The sequence below is a fragment of the Macaca thibetana genome, chromosome 14 (assembly GCF_024542745.1).
Source record: "Macaca thibetana thibetana isolate TM-01 chromosome 14, ASM2454274v1, whole genome shotgun sequence".
NCBI classification, from domain to species: domain Eukaryota; kingdom Metazoa; phylum Chordata; class Mammalia; order Primates; family Cercopithecidae; genus Macaca; species Macaca thibetana.
Window position 1 is genome coordinate 38,593,878 of NC_065591.1, and position 20,966 is coordinate 38,614,843.

The 20,966-nt window shown below is 34.9% G+C and overlaps 1 protein-coding gene across 2 annotated transcripts in view; it reads right to left on the bottom strand.

Annotated features, from left to right (window-relative positions):
• Positions 1–2,163: 2,163 nt before the first annotated feature.
• Positions 2,164–20,966, bottom strand: part of ANO3 (anoctamin 3) — a 475,418-nt gene continuing 456,615 nt past the window's right edge. For both annotated transcript variants that reach the window (XM_050755373.1, XM_050755374.1), the window contains 4 exons: positions 17,315–17,462; positions 9,268–9,348; positions 8,993–9,098; positions 2,164–5,182 (listed from right to left, as the gene is read on the bottom strand). In XM_050755373.1, coding sequence (XP_050611330.1) covers positions 5,000–5,182; positions 8,993–9,098; positions 9,268–9,348; positions 17,315–17,462 — 518 coding nt within the window. In that variant the 3' untranslated portion in view covers positions 2,164–4,999. The remainder of the gene's footprint in view (positions 5,183–8,992; positions 9,099–9,267; positions 9,349–17,314; positions 17,463–20,966) is intronic.

Sequence of the window (20,966 nt, forward strand, 5' to 3'; positions counted from 1 at the left end):
GTATTTTCATGTTTAACACTGAAAATGAGGCTGTTTATTCTTTGGTTAGAGTTCTCACCAAAATCTAGGCTTACTAGATTTAGCTTCATAAATCATAACATAGTCAACAAAAAAAAAATCTTCATTTCTTCTGGGTGTTAACAGATGAACTACATTGTGGTTTTTCAGCCAGAAAGAAGGCAGGGCGTGTGCACAGCAGACACTGAAGTAGGATCTGTAAACTAGACATTTTTGCATGGGTAGAAAAGACTTTAAATTGTCTTTATCATTTTCAAAACATTGCTTCCACAATTATCTTTGCCATCCGGTTTTTCTGCCACCCAATCTCTCTTTTCTCACCAGAGAGAGAAAAATACGCTGGGTAAAGATCAATGGAAAAGTCTGTTCATATTACTTGTTGGAAAGATACTTAATTTTGCCTGAAGACTTTACTGGTAGGGTTGAATTTCATATATCAACATGCAATTCAAAATAATTGTAATGGTACTGAGGCATTCTGAGTAGCACATGGGGCTAGCCACCTACATGACAATTATTTTTTGAGGAGTATCTAAATAGATTTCATAAAGTTTTGTTTTTCAACTAATAATATAAGAAATGTTACTTTGTGAAAAACAAAGAGGGCAGAGACGTCACTTTAACCACATAGAGAGAATTAAGATGGAAAAAACACTGAGGATGTCAATGAAGGTCTATACCAGAAAATCTCATTTATTTCCTTCTTAGGGAAAGATGTAAAGCAAAGCCCATATAACTGACTGTCTAGTGTAACGAAGACTTCTACTTTGGGCTGGCTGCATGTGAACGGAGGCTTTTTCTAGAGAGAATTTTGCAGAAGCACATACAGTCACAAAGCAGTAAAATTGGACTTACTTATAGGTTTCTCTTTGAGGGTAGACATTGATAGTAGCAGATATTAGAACTGGTCCCAAATATGAAACTTTTCTCTACCAACCTGTTTGTTTCATTTTACTTTCCTAAAAAAGACATCTTAATGTGTGATGTGGCTAGGATGCAGTGAGGGTAACATTTGTCTTCTCTAGAAAACAAAAAAGCCATCAAATGTGATCATGGGTGTGTTTTTTCAAATGAAGCCAGATGGCAAATTCAATTGAAGGTAACTTATCACGGTTACAAAGGTATCAATCCTAGCTAGCAGAGGCCTGGGCTGATCAATGATTCAAGCTAAAGCCCAATTAATATCCCCTTTGGACTATGTATTGTTGTCATATTTCATTTGGAATAGAAATGCCTGTAGGGAAATGTTTGGCTTTTCATCAGAAACTGGGTTGTTCAGGTCACTCCTAAAAGGTTCTCTCTGAGCCAGTAAGAATAGCAGGAATGAGGTAAGATGTTAACTGATTCCTTGGATGAAACCTAGAACTATACCCAGAGTCCATTTTAATACCGTGATTTTTGGGGGAAATGGAGTGGAAATATCTGGTCACCATAGTAGGACTGAGTTGGGCATTTTTCAAAGATAGTAAATGCTCACTGATTCTTATACAAAAGATGGCAAGATGCAAGTGTGTGTGTGCACACCCCCACACAACACACATACCCTGGGCTTATGTTAACTTGCCCCCACTTGACAGGATAGTCAATCAAGCCATATCAGTTAAGCAACTCTGCAGGCCACCTGGATTTTCCATTTTGACCATCATTAAAAAAAAAAAAAAAATGGGCAAATTGGTAGCCTCTTTTTGACAGTTGGCTGTGGTGCTCCTGCATGTCCTCCCTCCTTAGCATGCACTGTATCTGTGCAAAAATTCCTGTCCTAAAGAGATTTTGATGGTGATTGATGGAGCCAGCATAAATGTGAAAAAGAGAAAGGGCTTATGTGTGATGACACTATTGTTAACCCTCACAAGAACTAATCAAGAGCTTCTTCTCTTATCTGTGTCTAAATACAAAGCATTAGACAGGTGTGATTCCCCACCAGCACTTTATAATGTGCAAGCACCTTGAGGAAAACAATGATCTTATCAGAAGAGAGTCAAACCTTTTTAAGAGTATGGTAATGGCCTGCAAGAATAAGGAACTCGCCTTGCAGAGTAAAGAATGAACAACACCCCCTCCCCATACACAACAGATTTCAATTCAATATTTAAAAAGCAAGCAGAATTAAATTTAACATGCAAATTATAGGGAAAATACCATATCAAATAATGATTTATTGAGTGAAAAAGTTTTCTATTCATTCCATCATACAATAGATTGTGCTAAGAATCATTTTGGAGGAATGTGCAGCATTCAGAAGTTGTATCTCATCATGCAGTCACTCAGCAGCATTTTATCTAAAAGTACGTGCACAGACTCAGACAATTACAAACTATTTCAGGCATGATCTACAGTGATTTTCCACACATTGTACAGTGAAAGCTCTTCATCTTGGAACAACTTGTCAAGGCAGACTGCATGCACATATATATTAGTTATTCGCTTGAAAAGACAAGTTAGAATATGAAAATATATAAGCAGCATTCATGTAATACAGAATTCCTGAGAATAGCGTGTGCTATAAATCTTTGAGAAGTAATTTGTATTCATATAAAAACCATGATATAAAACATTTCTCTCAACTAAAACAGAGTGATCTAAAACTAACACACTGCAAGGGGCTGTCAGTATTTACTGTCAACAATGATGAAGGCATAACTAGATTCTATTGCACTTTTTCGCAAAATAAACATTTCAGACAATTTTTTTTTCTCTTTTTCACATCTGTTTCGAAAGTATCAGAGAAGGCATTTTATAAACCAATGTATTACAATTTTTAAATTAAAATATTTTTCTCTTTTCATATTTTTCTTTCTAGTTGATCAATATGGTTTTAAACCCTAACGGGACTATATAAAAACACGGAAAGGAAATACTTCTCAAGGATACAGCTATCATTATTCCTTATACTACTCTCAGACAAATGTTGCTGTTCTGTGACCCTAACTTGGAAAAGATGTTGGTTGATGTTATTAATAGGTAGAGAGAGTATTTATACTCAGGCATGTATTTACATGTACCTAACAAAGCAAAATAAATGCAGAGGATATAAAAATGGAGGAGTGTAAAACTCCCTTGTACTTAGTAGAATTAGTTGCTACAACTGCTACAAATAAGGACGGGGAGCGTGAGAACCTCTCTGGAATCTGAATGGAAGTCTCACATAACAAGGGCACGTGAGGGAAGTTCAGAGTCTAAGGCCCTTTCCCTTGCTCAGAATCAGAGGACAAGGAGGAAAGTGAATATGCTTGACAAAAACAAACAATGAAACAGCTATCATCTATCCGCTTTTCTTCTGGAGAGAAAGAAGGAAAAGCTAACAAAACATTTTCAGTGTTAGTATTTAGAAAATAGTTTTCTAGTAAGAGAAACATAATTGTACTAGAGAAACACTAGCATATATACGTAGTAGCTTTATTTCCATTGTGTTTGATCTGGTCTTTTAAATATTAGAAATAATGGTGCTTTGCTTGATTGGAAAAATAATAATCATAGTAACCATAAATATGTAGTTGTGCATATGTGTGATTTCCTTGTTTTGCAAGGAAACGTCTTAATTTCTACCATACATTTACTTCAGCTCTTCTCTTTCTTCCTTTCCAACCTCCACAACTTATGCCTCCTCTGAACTTTCTTGAGTGCACCATCACTCCTGCCTCATCTGTATGTGGAACAGACATACTCATAGATACAGAGTTGACGGTGAAATAGAAATTCCACAACAAAGCAAAATTATGTCTTTTGTGATTAATTTGACTTTGTTTCTAGAGAGTTGTTAAAAATAAACCAAATCAAAACTATCAAAGAAATAATAACATAAAACTCCCTTCAGTGATGAAAAAAGAAACTAAAACACAAATAAAGGTTTTGCTTTTTTTAACAAATAATATAGATTTATATTCATGCATTACTTTCATTAGTTCATGAGTAAGAGTGCACATTGTTGAAAAAGCTTAAGTGTTGCAGAGCATCTGGCCTCAGTTTTCCTAAATAAACATATTACAATAGTAAAAACTGGTGTCAGAGCTGCATAAACCACAACATATACTACATACCATCAAGGTGCAAAGGGACAAGGAAAACCAACGTATGTACAGCATTTCAAGTTAATATTCCATGAGAGTTGTAATAAATCATAGAGAAAAAATTAAATATACTATAAAACAGCCTTCCACAATAAAGTATGGATTAGTTGTGTTCTAAACTATATAAGAATAGCCATTCATATTTTATATAAGTATGTGGCTTTATTGGCAGTTAATACAAAAAATTGCAGTGCAACTGGCTCTGCCAGGGATAAAACAGACTTGAAGTAGCCAATGCAATGGAATAGTATTTCAATGAATGCCGTTCTTTTTGGAATCTTGGATTTTTGGTTTGACTACTAAAGGTGATGTACAACTCTTCAACTGCATAGTCAATGTAAAGCAGCATAAATCCCCTGTGGCACAGAACCATAATCTCAGCAAGAGACAAGGGCAATTACTACCAACCTGTAAACTGAAGGGATGTGGAGTTCTGGCAGCCAAGGCAAGAATTTGTTTAAGTCATTTCTTATAAGTACCTGGACTCAATCATACTTTCCAAAGTCAAATTAGTATGTGGGTGAAGACTGCTTGATACTTTAAGCCATGCCTGGCTTGTGAACATTTACATGGAAATCTGTCTTTGAAAACCTCACCAGCCTCTTTCTCATTACACTGCAGTTGATGGAAGGCAGAGGTCTCCAAGCATACAACTCCCTGAGACTGGTTCTGAGAATGACATCCTGGCTTCCTGCAATGTCAATCTAACCCTTTTTAAGGTCATCAAGTCATTGTTTTCTTCCCTACAAGCCTGGATATTTCAAATCCCAAATATGGCGGTGATATATTTCCAAGTAGCGTATTATACACGTGGTTTGCCAAGCATGCCTTCCTCCTAGATTCCACCTAGCATTCAAAGTTGCCATCATTTCTTCCCATTACTGTTATCACCCCTACTGGGTAACAGGTGTCAACTAAGGCCATTCATGGTGAACAGGCTGACCACTTTTTCTCCGTTGTTGTTGCAAATGTTCCAGTTCAGCCTCATACATCATTTCTTGAACTAAGTACTTCTCCCGTCGTATTCGGTCATGTAGACCCTTTGGTACATCTGGAATCAGGTATGCGATGAATGACTTTATCCCAAAAACAAGGTGCTGCAAATTTAAATGTGAAAAGTACAGTTTTCAAAGATTCTGAAATGTTAATTATAAAAAAGTACAACAATGAACAATGTTGCATTTGGCTTGAATCAAGCATCAGAACTTAGTATGTACCATCTAGAATATTAATACCTTCAAAAATTATATTGAAAACACTACTGTTGCCTTCTTCACATAAGTATCAGGACAAAACAAAAAATTACTTCCTCTTTTTGCTGTAACATGTTGATATCACTTTATAAGCACCAAGTAAATCCTAAATTCATACCTATAAAATCTTTACATATTATGAAATATTATTATGACATGAATTGTTATACACAGATGAGAAAGATCATATCCAGGGAGAACCCATGTCCAATAGATCATAACACATATCATGTAAACCACATAGAATGCAATCTGCCTGTTATGCTAGCATTAGACTCAAACTCAGAAAATGCATTTTTCATATCTATTAAGTTCACATATCACCATAGCTGCTTTAAATATTTTACCTTTATTATATAATTGTTCTATGATGAAAAACATATTACTTTTATTATTACTTCTTTGAGACAGCATCTCATTCTTTTGCCCAGGTTGGAGTGCAGTGGTATATACACAGCTGACTGCAGCCTCCATCTCCTAGGCTTAAGCGATCCTCCTGCCTCAGACTCCCAAGTAGCTAGGAACACAGTTGCCTGCCACTACACCTGGATAATTTTTTTAAAAAATTTTGTAGATACAAGGTCTTACCATGTTGCCCAGACTGGCCTCAAGCTCCTGAGCTCAAGTTATCCTCCCACCTTGGCCTCCCAAAGTGCTGGGATTACAGTTGGGAGCCACTGCGCCTGGTCAATATTTTGAAAAATGAACTGACAAAGGTAATGCATTTTAAAAAAAGCAGGAATAAAACTCAAAGGCAGTGTGTCTGTGGTTAGAAGTATACATGTTGAATGAGGCTGCTTGAATCTGAATCCTACACTTATCAGCTATTTAACCTCAGGCAAATCACCTATATTCTGTGTCATATCCCTAAAATGGTGATAATAGTAATACCTCTTAAAGGTTGGCATAAGTATTAAATGAATATGTGTGTGTGTATATATAAATACACACATACCATATATGTATATATATATTTGTGTGTGTGTGTGTGTGTGTGTATATATATGGCTCAGGGATTGCTTGTCATAGCGTGAGCCCTGCTTAAATATTACCTCCTGTTATTATAAATGCATCCTGTTTTTCCCAGGAGGAAGAGTAGATCTTTCAATTTCTCAGAAACGAAAAAATATGATACTAATAGAGTTAGCATAATCTGTGGAAAATAACATGTTCCTAATGGATTCTTAGTAGATAATAGTCTACGTGGAAAAGAATTCAAGGTACTTTAACTGGGCTTATTATATGTGTCCCAAGAAACTGTACTGTAGAGTAGATCATAGTAAGGCAGGTCATATTTTTCTATATAAAAGCAAATAATCAGAAGTTCTTTCTTGATAAAATATTTGATATTCACAGAAATATCCAGGAATGGGCCTTAAGGGTATAGGAATAAAATTCAAAACCTTTGCTATAATTAAATTAGTAAGGAGGGATATGCTTCAAGTTCCTGAGGAAAAAATAATTTAGTATACCTTTCTTTTTTTTTTTTTTTTTTTTAGATGGAGTTTCACACTTGCTGGCCAGGCTAGAGTGCAAAGCCGTGATCTCGACTCACTACAACTTCCGCCTCCCGGGTTCAAGTGATTCTCCTGCCTCAACCTCCTGAGTAGCGGGGATTACAGGCATGCACCACTGCACCTGGCTAATTTTGTATTTTTAGTAGAGACGGGGTTTCTCCATGTTGGTCAGGCTGCTTCGAACTCCTGACCTCAGGTGATCCGCCTGCCTTGGCCTCCCAAAGTTCTGGGATTACAGGCGTGAGCCACCACACCTGGCCAAGTTAGTATAATTTTAATAACACTGACTAGTGGAATTTAATGCAGAATTATTTTATAATTAAAAAGTTTATTCAACTCATTCTAAATGGCACTCTAAGGGGAAAATATTTAATACAATAAAAGATAGTCTCTTCAATAAATGGTGGAGGGAAAATTGGATATCTATGTACAGAAGAATGAAAACAGAACCCTATCTCTTACCAAATTCAAAAATAAAATCAAAATGGACTAAAGACAGGTGTAAGTCCAAAACTATGAAACCACTAGAAGAAAAACACTGGGGAAATGCTTTAGGACATAGACCTGGGCAGAGATTTTTTTGGGGTAAGTCCTCAAAAGCATGGGCAATAAAAGCAAAAATAGACAAATGAGATCACATCAAGCTAAAAAGTTCCTGCATGGCAAATAAAAAAAATCTACAGAACAGACAACTGATAGAGTTGAGAAAATATTTCCAAACTATCCATCTGACAAAGGATTAATAAATTTGATGAAATATCATATAGAAGACAGAAAAAATGTTCTAAATGTGAATCAATCTCATGGCTAGCTCTCTATATATCTAAAAACAATAAAATGGGTAAGGCACAAAATAAGTTTCATGAAACAATACCATTGAAGTAATTTTGAAAAGGAACACTAAAATTAACACTATGTATTTTTTTTGTAAACAAACACATATGCAAGTAAATATATGGGAGAATTTATACAGATGAAAAGGGAGGGGATGTTTTTGGAATGGGTGGGTAATGGAATTAGCAACAGTGAAAGAAGAAGAAAAAAATAGTGAGGAAATTACATGGATCAATGATGACAGTTTGCTTTGAATCCATGCATTTTATTAACTTTGTTCATTTGAGCTCCAAAATAAGATGGGAGAAGAAGTGTAAATAAAAACACAATAGAAGTTTTTTTAATCACTGGATTGGAAATATGCCTTAACTCTTATGTTAGACACTCTCACTTCATTAGAGATATGTATACAGGTGCAAAGTCGTTAAGTAATAGAATTTCAGTCCCGGATGATACCCTTAGGGGTAAGCATTTTATTTTAAAGATGAAGGATATTTCACTACAAAATTTGAAGTACTTTTTGGAGATCAGTTGAGAGGTATATTACCTTTAAAAATATTTGTTCCAAAAGTCTTAGATATGGCTACCTTTTCTCTGAATAAATTGGTGTGCCCATGTAAAACAGATGCATTTAAAGTCTTTTTATTGACCTTAGTGGTACCTCAGAGAGTATATACTCAATATATCCCAGTGCTAAATTCTTCACTGTATTGAAATAATGATATGCTAAATGAGGCAATAATACAATAGCTTCTGCCAAATTTCTTCACAGGATTACAATCAGATATTATTGTATGGATCTGATAATCAAAGTCTCTGCATTTTTAAATAAAATGTTCTCAAGCACAATTTATTGAATCATCCAGTGTTCCTTATACAAACATGTAAGTGATCAACTGTAATTGGAATTGATTGTTCAGAAAATCAGTTTTTTCCACCCCAATGAATCGATATGGATTCCTTTATCAGATGATGAAAATCATCCTTTCCTTTTTAAACTTGGTTACTAAAAGACTCAAAAGTAGGAGGCTCAAAAGTTTTCAGCTCAACTGTGCAGTAGCTTTTTTTTTTTAAACCCTGATTTCCTGGTATTTAAATTAATGTACACTCTTACATTATTCAGTGCTTGCTTTTCTGTACTTGTAATAATGCTTTCATTGTATTAAAGCCTTTTACGGGACCTACTTAAGTGTTTTTGTGGAAGTCTGTGTTCGAAATCAGGAACTGATTTCGAAGAGGCAGATGATAAATCATTTAGAAGAGCATTTATCCATAGTCATTTTCAACTCAGCTTGTGACTAACCTCAAATACAATAATGAAGGCCAATCTAGCAGCAAGAATATGCCAGTATTGTAAAGTAAACTCATAGGGCTTGGAACTCCAAGGGGGGCCTCTGTAGTCTCTGTACCTGAAATCCACAAAAACAAAGAGAATGACAAATAGAGATCAAACAGTGGAGGCCCAAATTTTCTTGATTTGCCCAAATGCCAAAATAACAGTTTAAATGTGCTCATTAACATGCAGTGGGGAATACATGGAATGGTGAAAGCAAGCAGGAAAGAAACTATTATAAGTACCTGCAATAACCAGATTTTCCCATGCCAAGCTCACTCAGGTCAAAGAAGGATAGGCTATTGTTGACATATCCCTTTAAGCAACTGGGAGAAAAGAAAAATATCATGTGATTCAAAGATTCATACATTTCTAGCCTAATTAATGTATTACAAATGCCAGGATTTTATAAATGTATTATTCTTTCCATTCTAACGATAAACTTTTAGCAACTAAGCTCTTTTATTCCATTCCCTAACTTTCATAATTGTACCTTAATGAGACAGATTCCTGCCCTGCCATTTTCTCCCAATAATTCCTATATTGCCTTTTCATCTGGTTTATGTTTATTAAGTAGTTTCCACACACTAGACATTCTGATAATTACTTTCTATGTATTAAAACTCTATAAAATATGTTTTATAAATATGCATGCACATAATACTGTTCAATTATAATTAAGTAGTTAATAAACATTGCTTATTCTTTACTTAACTTATTCAACATATATATTTATTCAAGACCTATGATTTGTTGGAAAAATTCTCGATGCTTGGTACTTAACAGTGAACAGAACAGGCAAAAACCCCTATCCTTGTGCAGCTTACATTCTAGTAGGGTGGGAGAGGGGAGAGATACGCACACAATAAACATAATTAATAAGTAAATTGTATTGAATGTTAAAATGCAGTAGGTGCTATGAAAATAAAAATGAAGTAATTCTTCCAGACGGGATATTGTTAAGTCAGCATTCCTACAGTAACAAAAATCCAGTTTTTAAAGACAATGAAGATGTATGGAAACAAGAACTAGATGAATGAATGTTCCAGAGAGAGAAAAGTCCTTCCTAGGGAAATGGGCAATCACCTATTCTTTCCCTTTCCTGGAGGCATTCATTTGCCAAATCTGGGTGAATACTAAGAATTAGGCTCAGTTCAACTGTGCAGTAGCTTTTTGTTGTTGTTGTTGTTAACCCTGATTTCCTGGTATTTAAATTAAGGTACACTCTTACATTAGAGTCTGAACCAAGGGCAATAGAAACCAATGAGTTTTACCAATGGCATGGGGCTGGTGTGACAGATTGGAAGGTACAGACGCCCCATATGCCTGGATGTTTTTCTCATGAGATATTTGCTAAGTTCTTGGGCAGCCTGGAAAGCTGGAGGTGGGAGTGAATTTGGTTTTCAAAAGGCAGAATGAAATCTTCGAGAGTGTCACAGCACTTAAGAGAAAAAGGCCTCTACAAGTCCTACTGCAAGAAGGAGGGGGCCTGCCACTAACAGCTTCTCAAAAGTTTTGAGGCAGTGGAAGGCCGAAAGATAAGTTTGAGTTGTCCATAGGCCATAAATGAATCTCATGACCAAGTGGAGCTAATTCTCGCAATACGAGGTTTTTTCTATCATATAAAATCGCTCAGTGGAACTCACTACATTAATAGAACAAAAAGAAAACCATACGATTATATTAATAAACAAATGTTTCATAAAATTCAACTGGAGATACAATAAACACTACTCAACAAACCAAAAATCTGGTAGGATCTTAATCTGATGAAGAATGTCTACATAAATACATATAGCTAATATCACATATGTTGAACACTTTCTCCTGAAGTCAGTGAGAAGACAAACACTTAACTGGAATTAACACAAAGAAACAATATATAAATATGACTTTATTCACATATGCATAGTTATGTATATAGGAAATATAAAATAATCTAAAACCCATTTGCATTAATGAGTGAATTTAGCAAGGTCACTAGATAGATACAAGGTCAATATAGAAAAAATATTTCAGCAGCAAACAAAAGAAAATAAAATTTAAATGAATACTACTTATAGTGACATTACAAATACCAAATATCTGGGTATAAATCTAAAAATGCCATATAGGACCTCTACGCTGGCATCTAAAAACAAACAAACCACATGTCTCAGAGAATTCAATAAACACTTAAGTAAATGGAGTCAGCATGTTTAAAGACTGGTTGTTAAAATGTCAATTCTCTCAAATTTTTTAAAAATGGTAACTGATAAATTGAATCTAAAGTTTATATGTAAATGTCAAGAATCTATATTAGCAACATCAGTGTTGAAGAAGAAAATGTACAGAAGATTACAGCACATAATATTGACTTACTGTAAAGCTACAGTAATTAAGACACTGTGATCTTCATACAAGGAAAGGCAATAGGCCAGTGAAGAGGAGATAGTTCAAAAACTGATCCACAAATACACATTCACCTGATTTATGACAAGAATGGCCCTGCCATCCTTGGTGAAATAATTGTCTTTTCAACAAATGGTGCTGGAGAAATTGGATGTTCTTAAAGAAAGTAATGTAAACCTTTGACTACCACACAACATAATAGATTAGGCTAAGGGAAATTGGAATTAGGGGGTTAAAATTTCACATAGAGTCCTTAGGGTAGACTTTGTTAAGAAGGTAACATGAGGAAAGATTAGGAGTTGAGAGAGGCAGCCATGAGGGTATCTGGGGATGGGCAGTTTCAAGCAGAAAAAGCAGAGTCCTTGGCATGTACTGGGGACTGTGAGAGGGCAGCGGTGGTGGAAACAAAGGGAGGGAGGGAAATAGTGTTGGAAAATGAGTTCCGAGAAGAAGCTCACTTTGTATGAATGTAGGGAGGATTCTGGCTCCTAGAGTGAAATAAGAAGACACTACTTTGTTTTGAGCACATGAATCACATGAATGAACTTAAGTTTTAAGTAAGATTATTCAAGGATCCAGGTGAGAGATGATAGTGTCTTGAGCTAGGTGGTGGCAGTGGAAGTGGTACGAACAGGAGATGTTTAGAAAGCAGGGTCAACATGTTTCCCAGTGGACTGTGTGGGGCGTGAAAAAAAAAAGTATTCAAGGCTGATTACCAAGGATCATGGCCTGAGCCACTATAAATATGAAATTGATGTTAACTGAGATGGGGAAGACCAAACGTGAAGCAGGACTGGGTGAAATTTGGACTTTAAACTTGGGCATGGCAAGTTTTAGATGTTTATTAGACATGTAAGAGGAGATGCCAAGTAGATAGTGGAATATTCAAGGCTAGAATTCAGGTGTGAGAGTAGATTGATCCATGAAACTGAATTAGATGGTCAAGGAAATAAACAGAAATATAGACGATAGTAAGTCCATAGATTGAGCCCTTGGGGAACTCCAAAATTAAAGCTGAGAGATGAGGAGAACTAGCAGACATGATTGGTTAGGTGTGGCTGGTGGGGTAGCAGGAAAACCAAAATTATGTGGCTTTCTGAAAGTCAAGTGAATAAAGTATATTAAGAAGGGAATGATCAATTGTCAAATGCTGCTGAGAGGCCAAATGATGTGAGAACTGGAGTCGACAAGTGGGTTTGACAATGTGAAAGTCATCATGACATCTCGATGGAGCCATGGGGCATATGTGTTACTGAAGAGAGTTTAAAAGGGAAGAGGAGAAGGGGAATTGGAGAACATAGGAAGAGAAAGATCTTTGGATGCAGTTTTTGTGATAAATGGGAGCAAAGACATAAAGATGTAACTGGAAGGCAGCTGGGACAAGGAGGACTTTACTGACTAGAAGAATAAAAGCATGTTTCAATGTTAATGTGAAAAAGTAAATAGAGGCAAAATACATAATGTATGAGAAAAAGGGGTGAATTACTAGAATGATGGTCTCAGAGAAAGAGAAAGAGATCCAGGACATAAGTGGAGGAATTTTGCCTTCAAAATGGGAGCACAGATGGTTCTATTTCTAGGAACTTGGAGGAGGCAGGCTATATGGGACACATACTGTAGGTAGGAAGATGTGATAATAGATGTCTGTGGAAGATCTTTTCTAATTGATTCAATTTTTCTTAAGTAGGAAGCAAGATCAGGTCAGAGTAAGAATAAAAAAGGAGGTGCAGAAGGCTTGAGGAGCAAGGAGAAAGTATGATAAACTTCTCTAAAAAAGTAAATGGGCAAATGAACTAGGAAAATAAAATACGTTTGTCAGGTTCACACAAAGTATGTGATACAAATTTAAAGTGAAACTAGTCGGTGTGGTAGTTCATTTTCCTTCATTCACATGCAGCTGCATGAGTGCAGTGCAGAGTAGACAAAGAGTTTGGAGAACCAAGGATGTGATTCTGCATTTCCGTAACAAAGTGAATGGAGGAAAGACCTACGTATCCAAGGAAGTGGTTATGGTGATTGGGCAACTGGTTTGTAAGATGGTTAAGGATGGAAAAGAGGACATTAAAGGAAAGGGGGGGGGGCAAGAATGAGTTATTATGACCAATGCCTTAGAGATCTAGGTGAGTTCAAAGAATTGTTAAAATTAATTAATTTTTACAACAACCTTAAAAGATATATATTTTATCTCCATCATAATGATTAAAGAATTGAAGTTTAAAGGGATTAAGTAACTTTATCTAGGCCTGTAATTTCAAAAACGTTTGGCCTCAGAACCCCTTTGTATTTAAAAAATTATTGAGGATCTGAAGAAGCTTTTTTTCTTTTTTTCACAAAGATGTATCATTGATATTTTAACATATTCAAAATTAAAGCTGAGAAATTTAGAAAATGTCTGTTACTTCATTTAAAAACAAAAATAATTCATATTAAGGTAAATTAATATAAATGACCTGTTTCTTAAAGAAAAATACCTATATTTTCCAAAAGAAAAACATACTGAGAATGACATTAAATGTTTGCAAATCCCTTTAATGCCTGTTTTAACAGAAGACAGCTAGATTCTCATATCTGGTTCTATATAAAATCTATTGCAATATGTTGTTTTGGTCGAAGAAAAAACAGAAAATCTGGTCTCATATATTAAGACTATTTTAATAGTATTTGAAACAATTGTGGATATTTTTCATTGAAATTCCCTCAAAGCTCTACATGTGATACTTTCTAACATTTAGTTGCAATGTGGAATTAAACCATATCAATGAAGTTTTTATTCTGTTACATTAAAATCCCTAAGTCTAACTTGTATTTTAAATTCGTCTTTAATTCATTCATGATTTTGTAACATCAAATATGGGTTATTTGGAAAATATTCATTCCTGGAATCATGCAGCTCTTCCAAATGTTGACATATTTTTACTACATACCATGAAAAAACTCACGATTGTTAATATCGCCATTTATTTTTATCAGAAAAAAATCTAACAGCATTGGGAAGCTTTTAAGCTCAAAGTGATAAATAAAAGTTATCCAAAATTCTAACTTTCACTTCAGTGCTTGAACTTTTTCAATGGCAATAAATATAGCAATTATTTTCTTAAAAATGACAGGCTAGTTGTGAGCATTCTGTAAAAGACTGCTAAGTATCCAAGTCTGAATAATCATAGTTTGTCTGGCAATCATTATTTAATGTTGGAAAAAAGTTTGCTCAGTTTGTAACTCCAACGATCACATGAGTGTTTTTTTTTTTCTTTGAGATGACCATCAATCACACTTTGGAATTAAGCAGAAAGTGGTTTATGCACACTTCCTATTTTGTCACATGAAATATTTAAAAGACATCTATTCAATAGTGGAGATTTTATTAAATCAATAATTATTGCTGCTTCACTGAGGACACACTGAACTTCTTATTGAAATTTTTTATGTTGGCCAAATGATGGTGAGGAATACAATCACTACTAATACTGTTTGGTACCACTGACTTTAGTTACGCGAAAATACCAGAAACTTTATTCACCAATATTTTTGGATCGCTAGAGAAAATGTCAATATATGAAAAGGGCAAATTATATCTTAATTTCATTATAAAAATGGCACTGACTTCATGGACCCCTGAAGGAGATCTGCAGACCACATGTTAAGAAGGACTGCCCTCGGACAACGGTTGTTGGAACCTAGATTCAAACATGCATCTATCTGATTCTAAACCTTGAATTCTTAATTACAGAGCTATGCTGGCTTCACTCCATTCGTTGTCCATACTAGAGCCAATAATTTATCATTTCCTCTACTCTCTTGCCAATATCCTCCCCTCCCACTGTCATCTTGTCCTTTTGCCCCCTCCGAAAATTTCCAATCTGAATGAATCTATGCCAATGTAGCTGCTAAGCATACAGGGAAAATAATTAAACAGGGTGCTCCTCTGAATGTGTGCTGTCAGTGTAACATAAGCCCTCCACATCTTTGCTTGAAATTAATCTATATTCCTAACCGATGAATATGGAGAAGATGTCGGGGGCTATCTATATGAAACGCAGGCTCTGGAATGTAGAGTACTAGATACCCAGTCAATCTCATTGTCATTTGCCACTAGGTGGCAGTGAAGACACTGGCAAATAATGCTATGGAAGAGGGCTCCTTAACAAGCCTGTATGTTTTAAATCCTTAACATCCACTTCTAGATTATTTTGAATTAAGAAAAAAGAGGGTTTTTTAAACTACTAATACAAAATCCCACTTACACTTAGAGAGTGCTTTACAGTTCATAAGATCTTATCTCTGACACCATTTCTTAAGCATAAGGGCTTTTTTTTGGGTTTTTTTTTTTTTTTTTTTTTTTTTTTTGAGACAGAGTTTCGCCCTGTCATCCAGGCTGGAGTGCAATGGCACAATCTCGGCTCACTGCAACCTCTGCCTCTCGAGTTCAAACGATTCTCCTACCTCAGTCTCCCAAGTAGCTGGGATTACAGGCACCTGCCACCACACCCAGCTAATTTTTGTGTTTTTAGTAGAGACGGGATTTCATCATGTTGGCCAGGCTGGTCTCGAACTCTTGACCTTGTGATCTGCCCACCTCGGCCCCTCAAAGTGCTGGGGTTAGAGGCCTGAGCCACCGCACCTGGCCGAACATTTCTTATTATGAACCAACTAGGTCCAGATTAATGATGTGTCTTTCACTAAAAGGCAAAGTTAGAACTCAAACCTAAAATGTCTGGCTTCAAGTTAAAATCCTGTGACAAGACCCCAAAATATGCAATATATGAAGGAAATATCCATTCCCTTATCACCTATCTGAAAAATTGAGACATTTATATACAGAAAGATATTTCATTGATCTGAGAAAACGTCCATTCCTCAGCAGTTAACAGTGGATTTCCTCCTATTCCAGGGCTCATCCTGCTTGTGGCACGTGTCCTGCATCCAGATCAGCTGCACACCCAAAGCTGCTCCTGCAGGAAGCAGGAGAAGCAGCTTCTCCTGTCACTTCTTCCACACCTAAGGCTGATCTCTAGCTACAGCTCTGTGTTATGTGCCTACAACTCCTCTCTGTTCCTCAAATCCAATGCTCTCTTACATTTTCCCCTAGTACTTTATTTCAGTAAGGAAAGAGTTGAAAAAACCTGTATCACCTAAAGCAGTGGTTCTAAACTGGGTGATTTTGTCCCTCAGCGGACATCTGGCAATGCCCAGAGATAATTATGGTTGTCACAACTTTGGGAGTATGGAGGTTACTATTGGTATCTACTGGGTGGTAACAAGGGTGCTGCTAAACATCCTACAATGTACAAGACAGCCCCTCTGACCTCCATGAAAAGATAGAATTACCTGATCTAAAACATCAACAGAGAAGAAGTTGAGAAACTGTTTGTAAAGAGTGGATTTAAATTTTAAAAGAAAATACATGGGAGACGGATTTTTTGCGTCCTGAAAACACTTAGTTGTAAATCCCTTTTGAAAATCTCTAGTCACAGAGCTGACAGTTTCTTCAAATTCTGCTTCTCCCCAGAAACTAGCACTGCTCCATTCAACAATTTGATTAGCCAGTATAGGTTGCAATTTCCACATCTATATGGTAAGAAGATTACATTCTTACCATATAGATGATAAGAAGTTATTCTAAGACAACTTCTATTCACAGAATGTAACTTCTAAATACATTTTTTACTATTTTGATACTTGTGATGCATTTCCAAGTAAAAACATTAGATGGACTCTAAGATTATTTGCTATAATAACACTGTTGTCCTTTTCACTTTGCTTCATTTCATCTAATAAACACATTATAAATGCAAGGCTAAGAAACACCACCCTAAATGGTCATAGAACAAAACTTCCCAGTCAGATCCCATTTTAATTACAAATGTAAAACATATCAGGAGAATGTTTAAATTTAAACCTTACTTTTCACTTGGTTCTACATGATTTGCACAGGGGCCATATTTGTATTCGTAGACAAAACGTGGGATGTAATCAGAAGTAATAGCAATTACAAATGCATTGGTGATCACAGCCAATATACCGATTCCTTCGAGAATTCCAAGCCAGATACCTGATAAGAGAAAGATTAATCATGGTGAACAAAAATGAAAAATATGAAAAGCCTGCAAATAATCTTATTTTGGAAATGTTTTACTTATGTTGGGACCACAGTTCTGTCCACTTTGTGCTTTCTTAGTATACTATCTCAATACAGACATTATAGCTATTGAATATGCTTTTTCCACAAACAGAAGATAGATCTCATCTAGAAAGATTTAAAAATTGAAATGCCATTAGGACTGGGTTCATGTCTGCTACAATGAAACATGGCACAGGTGCACAGGTGCACAAGATATTTCAAAGTCTAATTTACAGACCTTGCTGAGGCAATAAAAATAGTACATAAGAAACTTAAAGTTCTGCATGCATGGTTATGCACACTGTGAAATATCTGCATTCACTCTGAGGTTTGTCTTTATCTTTTTTTTTTTTTTTTTTTTTTTTTTTGAGACAGAGTCTTGCTCTGTCACCCAGACTGGAGTGCAGTGGCGCGATCTTGGTTCACTGCAAGCTCTGCCTCCTGGGTTCATGCTATTCTCCTGCTTCAGCCTCCTGAGTAGCTGGGATTACAGGAGCCCGCCACCACGCCTGTTTACTTTTTTTTTTTTTTTTTTTTTTTTGTCTTTTTTAGTAGAGACGGGGTTTCACCGTGTTAGCCAGGATGGTCTCGATCTCCTGACCTCGTGATCCGCCCGCCTCGGCCTCCCAAAGTGCTGAGATTACAGGTTTGAGCCACCGCGCCCGGCTGTCTTTATCTCTGTCAAATGTCTTTTTAAAGTAAAAATATAGAAAAGCAAAACTAGTCTGGTGGTCAGACCTGAAAATTTCTAGTAGACATTTTTTACTTCCTAGGAGGTCAATCTGGCATCATGGAAATACATATACACATACAAAGCTTTTGAAGTTATATAGTATAAAGAAGTAGTATACTATTAATTATAGTCAAAACTAATGTTTTCAGTAGGATTAAACTTAGTTTTAAAAATATGTATGAGAAAAAAACATCCTGGAAAAAAATGCTCTATAGCACTAAAGGTGATTATGTAGCATGCCAACTTTCCTTCCTCCCACACTCAGCATTTCAAAATTTTTATAATGTGCTACATTGAGTTGTAATTAAAAATAATAGTTTAAAAAGATGTTAAAGTTTACTTGATGAGATCATAGGCCAAAAAATCGATACAAACCATATTTGAGTACATTAAAATTAAACACTTATTTTTACAAAAGTCACAATATTTAGGCAAAAGAAAGCATTTTGGGAGAAACAATTTGGTTTACAAAAACTGAAAAAAGGTTAACATGCCTAATATACGAAAAGATCCTAAAATGTTAATAAAATAAACCTAGAGAAAAATGAAGAATAAAAGGAGCAATTTGCTTTCTGAATTAAAATAACCGATAAAAAGAAGCTTCAATCACTAGTATTCAGAGAAATGACACTCAAAAAATAAGATTTTTTAAAAATCCATAGATTGACAAAGATTTGAAAGTCTTATAAAATCTAGTGCTATTTAAGGATTGTGGAAACAGAAACTCTTTTACAGTGTTGCTGGAAGTATGACTTGTTACAACATTTTTAGTAATTAATCTGATACATCTTAAAATTAAAATATGTATACATTTTAATCCTACTTATTGGGACCTATACTATGGATACACTATATGCAAAAACATATATAAATATGTGATATGTACTACATGTATAATAACTATGTACATATTTATATTTATAGCTATGACTATATGTGTATTTCTGCTTATAGTGGGAAATAAGTAAATGGTTATACAAATTATGATGTATCAGTATTATAATTATTACTATTCTATTAAAATAAATTGGACAAATATGTTTTGAGCTGGAGAATGTTCATGAAGGAAAAACAATGCACAATTCTACATATGTGTACAAATATATTTTTGTATATTTCTATAAGCGAGAAAAACAATGGCAAAGGATACATGCCAAATTGATAGCATTGACTCCTTGAGGTAGAAGAGAAAAATAAAGGTGAAAGATTACTAACTGTTTTCTTTATACACTTTCGTGTTCTCTGGCTTGAGCAAAGTAAAATCCAGTAATTTAGAAAATACTTATCTATGGGAAGGTATAGTAAGTGCTAACTAAAGCTGAAATGGAAGTTTTTAAAAATTTATTTTCTAGATTTTCTTTAATGTGCTCATATTATTTTTATTTTATTTTAAGTTCCGGGATATATGTGCAGGATGTGCAGGTTTGTTACATAGGTAATCGTGTACCATGGTGATTTGCTGCATCTATCAACCCATTATCTAGGTATTAAATCCAGCATGCATTAGCTATTTTTCCTGATGCTCTCCCTCCTCCTGCCACCCAAACAGGCCCCAGTGTGTGTTGTTCCCCTCCTGTGTCTATATTGTTTAAATAATGAAATCAACAACATCACCAAATTTAAAGGACAGCAATAATTTTAGTTGCTTAAAATATGAGAACTCAAATTGCATTGTATTCAATCTTTACAGATAAGCATATTTTACGTAGACTTTGGTGACGATGTAATATATAAATGGGTAAAATTAATTAAAAGGATAACCTTGCAGTATTAGCCAGAAAATTTCTCCTCCCAAAAAAAGAGACATGTGGAGCTGCTTTCCAATACAGTTGGACTTTTGATTTAAAAACTACACTTTATTAAAGCAGTATATGTAATAAGTAGCACAATGGGAAAAAGTGAATTATATAAATATAATTGAATTTATAGAGAATTTAGTGTAAGATAACATAAAATAAGTTCAAAAATTGAATTATTTAATGAACGGTCTTGGAAAAATGGATTAGGCATTGGGGAAAAAACCCTGGACCTCAATTTTATCAACAACATATTCCAGCTAAATCAACAATTTACACGAACAACAATTAAATGAATCAACAATTTAAATGAAATAATAAAATGACAGCAAACAGCAAGCAAATAAACAAAACAGAATAGCAGACATAACTAAAAATAATGAAACAACAATAAATACAATAGGTGAAAAATCTTTAGTTCTAAAGTACCTTTCTAAGAATGTCCAAAATAATAACAAGGGAAATATGTCAATTTGATTATATATAAAAATTGAAACCTTATCCAAAATAAAGTGAATAAATTGAAAACCAGCATATATGTTATATACATATATATCTACATATATTTATACACAGTTTTATATATATATGTGTATATATATGTGGTGTATATATATGTGTGTGTGTGCGTGTGTGTGTGTGTGATTAGTATTCCAATACAGGGCCAGATAACCAAACCAAATATAATGGCCAAATAGCCAAAGAACATAAACACAATTAGCAAAGAAGAAATGCAAATATATTTAATCTCACAGTTACAAAAATGCTAGTAAATAGAACAATAAATTTTTTCCTCTTCACATTCTCAAAGATAGAAAAATCCAAAAATCCTTATTACATTTGGAGTTGCTGCAGAAATAGAGAAATGTACTTAAGATGAGAGTGTAAATTGGTACAACATCTCTG